Source organism: Chelonus insularis, unplaced genomic scaffold (assembly GCF_013357705.1).
Source record: "Chelonus insularis isolate UGA/USDA-ARS -01 unplaced genomic scaffold, ASM1335770v1 contig_94_pilon, whole genome shotgun sequence".
Lineage (NCBI taxonomy): Eukaryota > Metazoa > Arthropoda > Insecta > Hymenoptera > Braconidae > Chelonus > Chelonus insularis.
The window spans coordinates 1,825,942-1,840,853 of NW_023276783.1; the positions used below are offsets into that span (position 1 = coordinate 1,825,942).

General features: G+C 28.7%; 2 protein-coding genes across 4 annotated transcripts in view; both read right to left on the reverse strand.

Moving 5' to 3' along the window:
* The window catches only part of klar (klarsicht), a 43,644-nt gene that overhangs the window by 19,018 nt on the left and 9,714 nt on the right, over positions 1-14,912 (reverse strand). For both annotated transcript variants that reach the window (XM_035093287.1, XM_035093288.1), the window contains exon 8: positions 1,941-2,186. In XM_035093287.1, the coding sequence (XP_034949178.1) occupies positions 1,941-2,186 (246 nt within the window). The remainder of the gene's footprint in view (positions 1-1,940; positions 2,187-14,912) is intronic.
* Positions 3,629-5,558, reverse strand: LOC118073013 (uncharacterized). Of its 2 annotated transcripts, XR_004691054.1 has the most exons (3): positions 5,147-5,558; positions 4,288-5,062; positions 3,629-4,224 (listed from the first exon to the last, which is right to left on the reverse strand). XR_004691054.1 is itself a non-coding variant. In XM_035093289.1 (2 exons), the coding sequence occupies exons 1-2, from the start codon at positions 5,475-5,477 to the stop codon at positions 4,695-4,697; spliced, it is 699 nt and encodes a 232-aa protein (XP_034949180.1). In that variant the 5' UTR covers positions 5,478-5,558; the 3' UTR covers positions 3,629-4,694. The 2 variants fall into 2 exon arrangements, 1 of the variants encoding a protein (XP_034949180.1); XM_035093289.1 differs by having other exon boundaries at positions 3,629-5,062.

The following is a 14,912-nucleotide window of genomic DNA, read 5'->3' on the forward strand; positions in this document are numbered from 1 at the left end:
ATATTTTACTTTTAAAAAACAAAATATCTAAATGAGTAAAAATCAATATTATTCGAGAAATCAAAGTTAAAATAGATAAAGAAATATTTGAAGTAGCAGATATAGATTACTTTATTGGTTGAGATACCGAGCAATTAGAGTTTAATAGATTGAGAGCAACATCAATTTGTAGCATAAAATGTCCATCTTTTGTTCGTTGCTTTTGTAAAATAAACATTAATGGCAATAATATATTATACATTAGATGGAGTAAATAATCGTATCCGTTAGCTACAAAATTAGAGCAGACTAGAGTTTTAACATTGTAAGTGAAATGCAAGCAAAACAGCCCATTTTACTGAAGAGAATGCAGTCAGGATGACCACGAAGATCAAGTCGAGCGTGCGAATTACAAGTGGACTTGTTCACTCTTCTTATTTAAGTTATTTCATCGTCATGAATTGGGTCAAATTTATCAGGTGACAAATAACGGCAACTTGTGATAAATTTCGTCAATTTCCCGTACATTACATTTACAGGAAATTACCTGTATAAAAACATAAACATACGTTACAGACAATCGACCTCTATCATTTGTCCTTATACATTCATAATATATACCTTGGAAATGAAATAAAATAAAAATATCTGAACAATCATAACGATTAACTGCCACCACCTGCAGGTATTGAAAATTGAATGATAGGACATCATCACGTGAGGACATGTGTTCTACAATGTTCACGATTTCTCATACATAGTCTATTATTATTTTTATCATACATTATGTAGTTACGTTATATAAAATTTATTCTGATGATTGGACATTTTTTTGTTATAAAAATAAAGGGTGAGAACATTGTTGTGACATAATAAGCTAACAAATATTTATAGCTATTACAAAACAATGCGAATAAATTAACTGGAAAACCATTAAAACTTGTCAATTAAAATCATTCTTTCTAATGACAGTTTAAAAACAATTTTTAAACACTTTTTAACATTTGTAGAGCAACGACTTGAACTAATTTGTTTCAGTCATTTCTATGAACTAAATAATAACATTGATGCACGAGGCACACGAAAATAAAAATGCAGATGAAAGCAAATTTTTAAAGACAAACAAAAAAATATGAATGCATCTGTATGATATTTAATTGCTTTATCATTAAATAACGACATAGAATAATTATATTATAATTTATCCAAAGCACGCAAACTCGATTTCAATGGATGGCATGAAGCTTTGCGTGATCTTGGCTATTGGAAATTAGGATTCGAGTCAACGATCTATCAGTATAATATATGCCAATAAGACAATCAACACTAATTCATTGAGATTGCCAGTTAATCTGTAAATAAATACAGTTTGATCCAGCAATAGGTCTTGGAGAAATTGCATCATCTAATGACATAATGATGCACTTTGATTTGAATAAATGAATATTTGATGTACTCCATGTGAATAAAGATTTTCTGCAATTGGTAAAATAAAGGTTTACGAAAAATTAAAGTAATTTCATTTTATAAGAGGAGTCAAGTCGATTGATGATGAGAAAAAAGACTGAAGCTGTATAGAAGGCTGTTTCTATCTGTTACGCTCCATTTCCGCCTTGAATGATTTATGAATTATAGTACATAGCATGTGATTCTGAAACTCAAAAGGATTATTTTAACGAGCCCCAACTCTTAAGAGAATCGTGTTGAAAGGCGAAATGATGAGTGCATGACTTGTAGTTAAAATGTCTATATTTTTTACTATACTCTCTGTTGTTCTTATGTATTACTTACTATATTCGTATTAATGGGTATACATAAGCAAGGGTAGAACCGTTTATCTTGCGGCAAGTTAAGAAACAGTATCATAACCGTACCAGGCTCTTTATGATTCAACACTTTAATTCGATGTGATTACTTACAATGTTATAATAACACAAAAAAAGATTGTAAAATAAATTTACCTTATTACGAATCCGTGTAGCTAAAGTCTCGATATGACATTGCCATTCTAGAGCACGCAAAAAGAGAAGATGCCAACGGCGTTCTAAGGTTCGAGCTACTCGAATTGCTTGAACCTGACGAATTGATTGATCCTCTTGATTTGATGATGATAATGATGATAACTTGTGTTGCTTTGCTACTCTTTCGCTCAATTTTACGATGGAATTCACTATTCTACCGTGTGCTTCGATGTCTTTTTGTAGAACCTGGAAACAAAAAAAAGAACAATTTGAATTCACTCATACTGCTTAAGTAAAATTGTTGAATAAATTTTTATCATTTTTTAAAGCATTTTGAAGATGTGAATAATTTATTAGCACACAGTTTTGTAGGTTATTCATGATGATTAATCATCGAGAAGTATTGTTTGGAACTAAATTCAATTTTGCAGAAATTTTTATACACAATATATGAATTAAACTAAAAATACAAGTACATCTAGGACATTCTACAACTGAAACATTACCTAAATACATAGACGTATTTTCTACTGCTTGTAAAAAACCTTATGTACTTGCTGATAAGAACCTTCAGTATATGCACCATAAATACTATCCACTGTCGCCCTCTGCTTAAGGTTGATCAGGTCAAAAGATAAAGGGAAAATTAAGTACGGGTCATTGACCCATGTCCACTGTGCTCTGTGTGTGATATGTATATATGTATTAGTCATCTAATAAGTTTTTCTACTCTTTTTTACTCCCCTCACTTTTAATGATTTTTTTATAACACTCCCCAACAATGAGAAAGAATAAGAAGATAAAGAGGAAAGATGTGGACGATGGTACTATGGAAACTGCAGGATTACGACAGATGAATGAACGTATACAATTGGTACCACAAAGACAAGACGTACCCACGCACTTACTGGCATTATCATAAAATTATCTCAAGATTTACTCGATTAATGCGTGGGAGGATGCTCTCAAAGAATAGAAAATGACATGTCAAGTCGAGGCTTACTTATGATATTCGTTTTTTATACCTTGTACTTGGCATTGAATAACAATCTTACAAACGATACACAAACATATATTAAATAAATTCTAATAAATTATATCATAAGAAAAATTGTTACAAAAATTATCATCTTTACATTATTTTAAATATATCAAATTAATCAATTATTTTTCCAAGTATTAATTATCTACTTTTCAGAAGGGATATAAAGTATGAAGTTCTCTTTGGTTCCACCCAAGTACAGGTGCTCCAAAATTATCTAATGGCACAGTTGTTTCTTCTGTCGTTGTTCTAAGAGCTGTAGTCATTTGTATTAATGGTGGTGGAGTTGTTGTAGTTGTTGAAGGATGAGTAAATGGGAATGGAAAAATAAGTTCTGGTACTGGCCAACCTTCAGCCCAGTCATCAACTGTGCTCGTCATTTCAGTAGTTGTTATCAACTCTGTTGTAGGTGGAGGAGGTGTAGTGGTTGTTGTTGTTGTAGTAGTAGTTGTTGTTGTCGTCGTCGTTGTAGTAGTCGTAGTGGTCGTTGTTGTAGTAGTAGTCGTTGTAGTAGTAGTAGTAGTAGTAGTTGTTGTTGTAGTGGTGGTAGTAGTTGTTGTGGTGGTGGTAGTCGTAGTTGTTGTAGTAGTGGTAGTTGTGGTGGTGGTGGTGGTAGTTGTAGTAGTCGTTGATGTAGTGGTCGTTGTCGATAACGCTGTTGTTGTTGTAATTTTTGGAGGTGATAAAGTAGGAAATGAAAGAAAATAATCCATCAATTCTAAATTTGGTAAATCAGAACCAGCTAGGGCATTTTCAAGCTGCAAATTGACATCTCTCATATGATCTATCACTATGTTAAGCAACTCTTCTAAATCTTTAATAGTTGATGCATGACCTCTGTATTGACTAAGCAAAGTTGATCGATCAAAAAGTAGTCCAAGTGCAAGTTTTATTTGTATAAATAGTACACATCTCTGTTGTACAATGTAACGAAGTTTCAATGCACAATGGTCTTCATCTGTGTAGGCACACTCGAATCTTCTATTTTCGATGAAGCTAAAAAATAACTGCTTCTAATGTAATATTCTCATCAAGTTAAGCATATTACACTGAGTTACCTTGTATTGTAGTTGTTGTTAGTATAATTATGGAAATTATTGTTTATCGTCTTGATTTTTTGTAAATGATTAGCTTTCCTGTGCATAAATTCACGAAATATTCTAAAATTTACAGCATAATGTCGCTTAACTATAACATTTTTCGTGTCTCGCATCTTGAAATTATTCGACATTGAAGCTGAAACTATTGACTATTGTTAAAATAGATTTCCAAAAAATATCTAGTTGATAAAAATGTAAAAATCACCCATGTGTTTCCAATGACTTTCTGTCGAATGATAACGATTAGGATTGGATCCATTAGTATAAACTGAATGATGTTGATATCTATCACGTATTGCAATTGTATTATGTTCTAGTGTCCAGAAGAGAAACAAAAATCTTAAAAGTTTCTCTTTACTTAACTCCATTATTTCGATTTAACATAGACTCAACTAAAGTATTCTAGAAGTTTTATATTTCAATATGCTATTAGAAAGAACCATTTTATTTATGACAGCTCTGTAATTGCCTTGTCATGTGCAATTCTCAATTAAAGTTTTATAGACGATTGATTATATATTGCAGAAGCAAATTTTTTGCAAATGCTTTTGATTTTAAAAAATTTTCAATGACGTGAATTACTTTTTACTGAAATCTTTCTAGTTGACTTTGTTACACTATTTTTGATTGTCGATACATTTCCTTTGTTTGGATATCAGGTCTTCTTTTATGAATGCCAGGTTTGGGTTTAATTTTATTCCTGGTGGAATTCTGAAATATTTTTTCATTCTCTATTGAAGCACTATATTTTAATACCGGGTTTTTCAACTTTAAATCAAACGGTATTATTTGAACCATTTTTTTCAGAAACATAGGATGGTATTTTTCTAAAAGCTCTTTTAGTTCATTTAATTTATTCAAAAACCTGCATGCTATCGTTAATGACTCTTTAGATTTCTTATTACACATTTCAGATGAATCTAATGAAATTTTTTGATTCATTTTATCGGGTCCATTAAAAGCTATCTTCACACGTGAATCTAAAAATACAATTTATTTTATCATCACCAAGGAAAAGGTTATAATTATTTTCCTTAAAAAAAAGCCATTAAGTGAAAACTTACTTTCTTTTACTACAAAATACTGTAACGTGGGTAATAAATTGTTAAGTTCCTCAAGTTTAAAAATAATATGACAAAACTCCGAAATGTTTTCAAGTGAATATTTATTACACCGTCGATTTGTAATGGGAAATAAAGTTTTTTTATTCCTTTTTTTTGGATGCCAATCTTTAATTTCTTTTCCATAAACTTTCGACGACTCAGAATTAGAAATTAAATTCATGTATTCATCAGGTAAGCTATTAGATACATCCCACACTGATTGGGGTAGACATTCTGTCAAAACTAAAAGTGTTACAAAGTAAACAAAACTATAGATTGACTTACAAGTCATTTTGAAGACTGGTTTTGACTTTCTGTTGATAACAGTTATAAAGCTCCAATAATTTCTCGCTGTTTAATCTAATCGAATTTTATTGACAGATCTTATCATGACACTTTACTGAATTAAACTTCATTTATTATATTCAGTTAGAAAAGAATAACAATTAACAATCACAACTAAAAATATGACAATCATCATTCTATGATGAAATTTTTTTTTAACACAAACAAAACAATGATGAAGAAAAAGCTATTTAATAAATTATCCTGTATTTAATAGTTGAGCAATTATAAACACAAAGAAGTTGAAATGGTGTGCGGATGGTGTATGATTAAGAATCTGGATTTTAAAAAAAGATAAGACTTTTCTTTTTATCATTACAAGTCAAGAGAAGTAAATAATGCTTCCGTCAGACATGAACACAGGAAACCACACAACTGTAACCTTTTACTTATCATTTGAGCGATAAGAAAAGTATCGGTTTTGGTATGACGAAAAAAAAAAATTAAATATAACGGATTTTGGTGAAACGTTGAATTTAAAAATTTCTAGAATAAAAAATTATTTTCTAGAAAGTTGTAAATCTAAATGTTTGTCTGTTCAGTTAGCTCATTTACATCCTGGAAATAAATAAAAAGAGAAACCAAAAATTCAAAATGTCCTGTGTATAATTTCGACTAAACTTGATTCGTAGATGTCTCAAGTAATTACAATAAATTATTTACTCCATCAAAAAAATATTTTGTTAATTTCTGCAAACTCATTCATGCCATAAACATAACGTTAATTCTTCAATTTATTTACAAATAAAATGAAGATGAATATTGAGGACATAAATGATATTTTTCTTCACAAAAGAGAATTGTTAAAAGCACATAAAGTAGTATGCAAGTAATAATTGTACAAAAATAAATGTGAAAAGCCAACGACCGCAGTATTTATGTGAGCGTCCAATTTACTACAGTAAACTTAAACTTCCAGTAATAGTGTCTGTTGGTTTTACTTCCGTTAAATTCATGACAAATGTTAATAATCAAATTCATTTATATATAAAACCAAGAGACAGAATAATATTTTATAATGTTAAAAAAATTAAATTATTATCATAAAGAGGATAATAATTATTATTGATGATATGATAAACAATAAATGTCACAAAAATAATATTTGATTATCATAAAATTGATTTAAAAAATATTTAATAATGATTATTTGTCAATCGTGAGAAAGTTTAGTAGAAAATTGATAATAAAGCACATTAGAATAAATAGATTTTTTTTTGTATAAAGATTAGTACACAACTAGGATCATTGATAAAATGGCAATATTATTCTATGCTCTGTTAATTAAGTTATCCAGAAAGTAAAACTTGAATAAGATTAAATGACATCGACTCTCATGAATTCATTTATAATAATAATCAGAAATATTTATATTGATATTTATAAGTTTGTTTTCATGAATGTGCACTCACGCGTAGACAGATATCAGTGATAAAGAGAGTTCTAGTGTGTGAAAATATAAAAAAAATATATTTATTGAAACGAGAATCTCTTTTTCATTCTTCCAGTGACAAACTTGTATATATTTTTATCCAAATACAATCAAAGTTGTATAAAATGAAATGGAAAGTACATGACATGTACAATGAAGAATGAATTACAAGACTATGCTTTTTATTTCATTGCACTACGATGGATAATTACAAGAATTGTCCGTTTTGAATAATTAATTTCATGAAGTTCAAACTTTTGATCTATAAGTTTGATAATGTCGATTGATGTAAACAGAAAACGCTATATTATACAGACGATGGATGGATAAATTACATTATAAAGGCGTGACATAGCATTAGTTGTATGCAGGATAAAAAAATAACCCCCCGTTGTGAGAAAAATAAAAGGTGATTGTTTGAGTAATTTTGTCAAATCATCATTGTCATGGTGAAAAAAATGAAACATTTTTTAATCATTCTGTAATATACTCATGGAAAAACAGTATTAAAATAAAGTTCAAAATAACGGATAATTTACAACAAAAAATATCAAAGTGTATTGATCCATTAATTAACGAAAAGAAGAGGAAGGAGTCAAACATGTCAAAAGTAGAGTGATGTTTCAAAGATTACTTTAACTGTATCTCTCCTATTATCTTTTCAACAGCTCGAAACTACATTTAACTACATAACATATTTTTGGTATTTATTTATCTAACTTGTAGCTTATATGAATGTTGTGTGTGAAGTGAAAGCTACAATATACTCAGGACGTAAATGAAATTCCCTTTTGCTAGACGGACATGTGCTACTGAGTGCAAAGGGTCAGTGATTCGACACGCTCGTAGCTCTTGTGATATATTCTCGTGCCACCACCATTCTATGATAACTTTCATTTGAATTGTGCGACAGAGCAGGAAAAGGGGAACACACTGAGTGTTGATGATAATGACGCTGGTAATCATTGTCAAACAATTTATTTTTTTCTATAGTTAATCTTAACTTTCTTCACAGAGTCGCATGCGAAATGTTATAGAAATTTCTCTTCAAAGGGTATGTATATATGTATAAACGGATAAATTTATTATAAGAAAGATTAAAAATTTTCAAACACTTGATAATTTAATACGGTTTTGCAATCAATCTCTCTTATGATTAACATTTGGTTTCCTTGACTTTGATAAATTTCAACCTGAATTACCTTTACATAAAAGTTTCGTCATGTGAAGGGAAACTATTTTTTTTATTGCTCTTCTAGGTTATCTAAGTATCTATGCATAATAATATTTTATTATTTTCTTACTTATTTTAATTACGAAAATGTTATTATCTAACCATTTTATCTTGTAAGATAATTATTAAATGGTAATTAACTAAATTACATTCTGCTACTATTTTTTTTTATTAATTTTTAAATCAATTTTATTCTTTATTTCATTGATTTATCTAATGTTGAAAAGTGAATATTATAAATTGGGAAAGTTATATAAAATTTTCTAAAAGCACGAAAGAAAAATATGTATATATTCATTTAATGGAGCATTGTGAAGTTGAAACGTTTAAGTTGAAATTACATTCTCTGATATCATTCACGAATAGATTATCATGCAATAATATCAGCAAGACTATAAACGTTTATAACAGCTACTATTGCTGACGATAAAGGACGAGAATGTTGATAATTTATATATGTATTCAATGAAGAAAAAAATATTTTTTCAATCATGATCACCATAATAGAAGTTGTGTAGTGCACGCCCAATACAAGTTAGAATGATTCGATATACAGATTTGCAACTTTCTTTTGATCAAGTGAACCGATTGGAGATTAATAATATCTGTACTCGCAATGCGTACTCACATGTCCCCTTAATCACCCGCTTGTGCGATGAATCTCGTGAGAAAGTTGAACGGGAAGTTAAGTATATATTAGGTATACAATATAATAACATAATAAGACATAAATAAAATTTAACATAACACCAAGTCAAACTATGTTTACTTGTTCGATGATTTACAGACTGATCGAAAACAAAGAAAATCATAAAATAGATTCTTCTAATATTTATTGTCAGTTTCATAAAAAAATTGTTTTAAAGTTCAAGTTATATTACATTATTTTTATGATAGCAATGTGCACCTTCACTAATAGAAAGAAGGCCAAGTTATACTAAAATCTAGGTAAATGACTCCCAATCGAAACATCGTAGATTTCAGGTAAAATCTCAAAACATCCCTAAATAAATCACTTGGTAACAAGAGAAAGCTAATGAAGATTCTTGTTGAAGATTATTTTCGAAAATATTTAAAAAATAAATACAACCTTAGAAAATAGTAGAAAAACATTAAAAAAATATTCATATATTTATTCAAATCAATAAATTGAATGACATGTGAAAGAAAAAAGACTAGAAGGTTGAGATATTTTTTTCAATAATATCATTGAGTGGTATATATCAGCTTGCCACCTAAATAAACACATATGAAGATGTTCATATGTACAAACTTTTAGCTCAATAGCATTAAAAAGCTCCAAAAAAAATTATTTGCAAGATTTAATTGATAAAAAAAATGCCAGACAAAGTAAATCTTGCAGAAAAGTTTAAAAACCACATGATTTTCTGACCCATCAATTGATCCTAACGAGTTTGTTGAGCTTCATACAAACTTGATATCTTAGTTTTTTTCGCATGTATACAGAAACTCCAGCACAGTCAAGAATTGCTGGGTATATTCACACTGAATATGCATAAGGTGTGGTGTAGGTATGGTGGTAGTATAATAATGTAAATGCATCGAGAGCTGCTAGACTGCTCGCCGCCATGTGTGTTCTTCATTCCTGTCTTTACTCATCTTTTTATTGACTATATTATATTACTATAATATAATACTACGATAACACTTTGAACACTGTAGCCATACACATGTAGATATCCAACAGCAGCCCAAGACATAACTTGTTAGAAAATGACTAATTTTTCTCCTGTCACCTGTCAATTCATCATCACTGAATTGATAGTCTTTCTTTTCTTTTAAATTGCACCGTCAATCATTTTTAAAACTATATTATCGAATGATTTATTAATACAATTAATTTTCTTAAATGTCTGTCAGATAATGAAAAATATTTTTTTCATCACACTCCTAGCATATTACATATGCACTGAAAATGTTATCAAATTGATAAATTAGATTATAATATTATTTAATCCAACATTATTTCAATAAATCATCATGTTGTGTAAACTCTTTTGTGAGTTTGAGAGAAAAGGTTATTTCATTTGTGACAGTTTTTTTTTTTTGGAGTGATGAATTGTTGAAAGGTTACAATGGAAAAATTTTACAAAACAAAATTCATAGAAATGTTTTTAAATCAAGGTATTACAAATCTCTACTCTAAAATTATCCTGAGGAAATGTTCTTAAGTAAATTGGTGAGAGTTGCTATCATTTCCATCGAATTACACATTCAAAGAAAAGCTTAAAGATTATTTAAACGGTCCTTAAACATTTTAACTGACATCTATTATTATTATTTTTTTTTAATATTTATGCATATTCCCAGAAGCTATTCAATACGACAATGTTACTTGAAAAAAATAAATTGTTATGAGAACTACTAAAATATCAATAATGTATTTTTTCTCAGAAAATGATTGATTTGATACAATTGTAAAATAAGAATAATTAAAGGATATATTTAAACATACATATTAAATTTCTTACAATTTATTTCATCATGTTATCATTAACACACTTTTTAGATCAATTCATTATACCAGAAATTATACACCCATTACATGATGGAGTAAAAAATGGCAAATTACTACCGAAGAACAAAGAAGCAAAAATATTCATTTACTATTAATTAATTTTCATTTAGAGTCTAAAAAACTATACATATGAAAGACTGATCTCTAACAGTCTTCCCGGAACCTATGTTTAATATCCTGTCGAAGTACCGTTTTCATTCATCCGTTATAAACAAAACAGCAAAAAAACTTTAAAAAAATTCTAACTTTCACCTATTCTAGAAAGGCTAGAACGATCTTGCAACTCAATGCCATCTCTTACGTGTCAGCATCATGTATATTATTTTTTCTCTAAGACACATAATCCCTTGAGACAAAACAGAAATTTATTGAATATTTAAATCCAATATTACATTAATTGGTTATTACATCTCAAACCGGAAATTTTGCCTCCAAGAAATTCTATTTTTTCCAGTCATCGAATTTATTAATATTTTCAGCCAATTAAACAATGATAATAAAATGTTTATCACTATTAGATAATGTTTTGAAGAAACTACCATTGTGACTATTTGATTTTATTGCTTTATAATGATAAATGATTATTTAACATCAATAAAATAATGTACTTTTCAATAAATTTCAATGCTAAATAATAGAAGTTGTAAGTTTTATTCATTTTGTGGGAGACTTAGTGATAAACTACATAAATAAGAACTGCCTCAAGGGAATTTTCTTCGGAAATTAGACGCGGTTAGAAGCAACAGTGAAACTGCAGTGATTCAACGGAACTCGATTTTTTCAATTTAAGGGTTTGCCCATTATATTAGATACGTGCATATGAAGATAGATAGCACATCTATAATAGAAATAGACATTTAAATTTCTAACTTAAATGTTCTCATGTTAGAGATTATTTATTTTCAACAGTCAAATTTAATGTTCAACTGCAGTTAACGAGTATGGAAGTAATGTTACACTTTCACGAACAATATCTGCACTATTTAAGGAGAAAAATGATTATAAAGATAAGATCGTAACAATGGAAACCAACGATTCGCCAACTAATCAGTCTCGTATTACATAACGAGTTATAATGTTGTTCAGTTAATCTTAAGAATTAAAAAAAAATATATGTTCTTGATTAATTTGGAATGAAAGTTGATTAAATTTATTCATTTCCGGATAATCTTGAAATCATTATCATCAGATTAGAAAATTTATTTATTAAAAATTTTTAAAAATTTGTAATAAATTAAATTTTAATGAGCATATGAAATTTAAGATTATTCTATTTATTAATTTATGACAATCTTAATTATACTTTAAATTAAAATTTAAAAATAAAACGAAGAAAATTATTATTAAATATCCTTCTTTACATAAATTAATTTCCTTAAAAAATATTTTCGTGTCATTTGGACACATGAAATTTAATCGTATCCATTCTCGATTGTATGTACATCACTTAATAATCGGTAAGAAGATACTTTTAAAAAGTTTTATTTGTAATAAAACGGTTGATATAAGAAGAAGACTTATATATTACGGTAGACACATCTGCCATGCAATCTTGACTTTCACCTTGGTAATAAAGATATGCGGAATTAATGAAAAAAGAAGTAGCAAGGATAAAGATATACATAACAAGGTACATATAAGTAAAATAAGTTTGTTAAAACACCACGAAAACAATTGAAATCTCTTAATCTCACTTAATCAGTCGGTTTTATCTTCTATGCTACCTTAATTAGCGAATTAAATGACTCTTTGTGGCTTACACCTACGATTTTCAGAAAATTTCCTACTGAAATACATTGAAACGATGTGAAATCTTAAAATAATTTTCCTCATTTACTTTCTCTTACTTTAACTCACTAACAACTAGATAATTATTAAAGAGAAACAATCATTTTCCATGATTACTCAGTATCTTGGCATAATGTACATCAATTAACAACAACTTAACAAGGATTTATATTCAAATGTACTCACGTTAATTAATAAACGTCGAATTGATTTTAATTCAGTAATGCTATTAATTGATGACATACATACATACATGCTCTACAGGTTTAAAATGATCTGGATATAAGTACCCCACAATCCAGATTATTTTTTCACATCATTCATGGCAATTATGTGCATCTCAAACTCATTTATTGCATGGCAAATAAACTAAAACAGCCGATCAATTCGTGATTCAATTCTTCAGCAGCAGTATATAGAAAATAAAACAGAACGGTGATTATTATATATTTATAATATAAAGCTCAACTCTATTGCTCTACGTATATAATAATCATAAGTATAATAATATCGATAGATTGAAACCGCAAGAACTCTCTTTATATTACTTGCATCTCTCGATTTACTTGTATTGGCTTCCTCACCCATTTCTTCCTTGATATTCCTTGCGCGCTTAACGCGCTCGTGGTTATACCTGGCATGTCATTAATTTTTTGCTCTTCCCGTCTTCCTATTTACCCTCGAGTAACTCTTTTTATTACCTCAAACAGCCACCAAGCTAACAAATTATTTATACTTGTGATTGTTTTCAGGCTTCGAGTTTCACCTATTTTATTCAACATGAATCAGATGATTAAAAATAATTTCACATTAATTCATACTCCAAAATGATGAAAAGAAAAATGTGGTTACTTTTAAGGATTACTGCTTTCATTTGATGAATATTGAATGGACAAAAAAGTGGGTAAATTTGAAAATACAAAAGTAAAATGGATACCAATTTGGAATGGAATGCCCATTATAAATTAATGTCACGCACATCTTTTGGCACGTGCTCTAGATCTGGTTTATCAGCTTATGGTTAAAAAGCCTGATGTATGCACCAAAGCATCGTCTATCAGTCGATTGATTTTATTAATCTTTATTCATATTTTGATTAAATCTATCTAGCCAGACTGGATCGGCAGAAATATTTAGTTCATTACATGTGGAACAACGGAAATGGCATGTGGTATCCTAAAGTATGTATACATCGTACATAAGAAAGACAGACATTCAAACACGATGTTATACGTCATAGACTACCACCACGAAGAAAGATATTTTTGTCTTCAGCTCGGCTTTCTAGTCCAGTCAATATAGGAGGCTTGGCTCCATTTGTCTTGAAAATTTTTGTACAAAGGGCAATTTTTAATTTTCTAATGTCAAAATATCCGTAATGACCTGTAGAAAAAATGTGCCCAAAAACGAAAGTGCGCTGATTTTTTTTTATATGATTTTTTCGCATTTTAGTGGTCCCGTGTATCTAAGCGAGACAGCACTATAGGCGGCACCACGCGCTAGAGAAGGACATAACTATCGGAATGAAAAAATCGTATTTTCGATAAAAAAAATGGAGTTTTCTTGTTCAATATTATTTTATTAATTATTTGATGAACAAAAAAACCTACAAAATCATCAATTTCTTAAAGTTGGTAATTTTTTCATTTATTTATAAAAATTTGTTTTTTTATTTATGTATAAAAAATTTCTTCATTATAGTAAATAATATATTTATTTATTATATTAATTTGATATTTTTTTTTATTTTTTGGGTCGAATATTTGCCTAAAATAAGTAAATAAATAATGAATGAATATAATAAATAAATATATTATTTACTATAATGAAGAAATTTTTTATACATAAATAAAAAAACAAATTTTTATAAATAAATGAAAAAATTACCAACTTTAAGAAATTGATGATTTTGTAGGTTTTTTTGTTCATCAAATAATTAATAAAATAATATTGAACAAGAAAACTCCATTTTTTTTATCGAAAATACGATTTTTTCATTCCGATAGTTATGTCCTTCTCTAGCGCGTGGTGCCGCCTATAGTGCTGTCTCGCTTAGATACACGGGACCACTAAAATGCGAAAAAATCATATAAAAAAAAATCAGCGCACTTTCGTTTTTGGGCACATTTTTTCTACAGGTCATTACGGATATTTTGACATTAGAAAATTAAAAATTGCCCTTTGTACAAAAATTTTCAAGACAAATGGAGCCAAGCCTCCTATATTGACTGGACTATTCTGAGTTCTTACTTTGCTATATATAAGATTAATTCTCTAGCATCTAATATTCGATTTTTTAAATTTAATCACAGAATGATCTCGAGTGGATTGAGACTATTTTCGTAGGAATTTATTAAAAACTCTTACGGATTAGTTATTTCAAACAAAA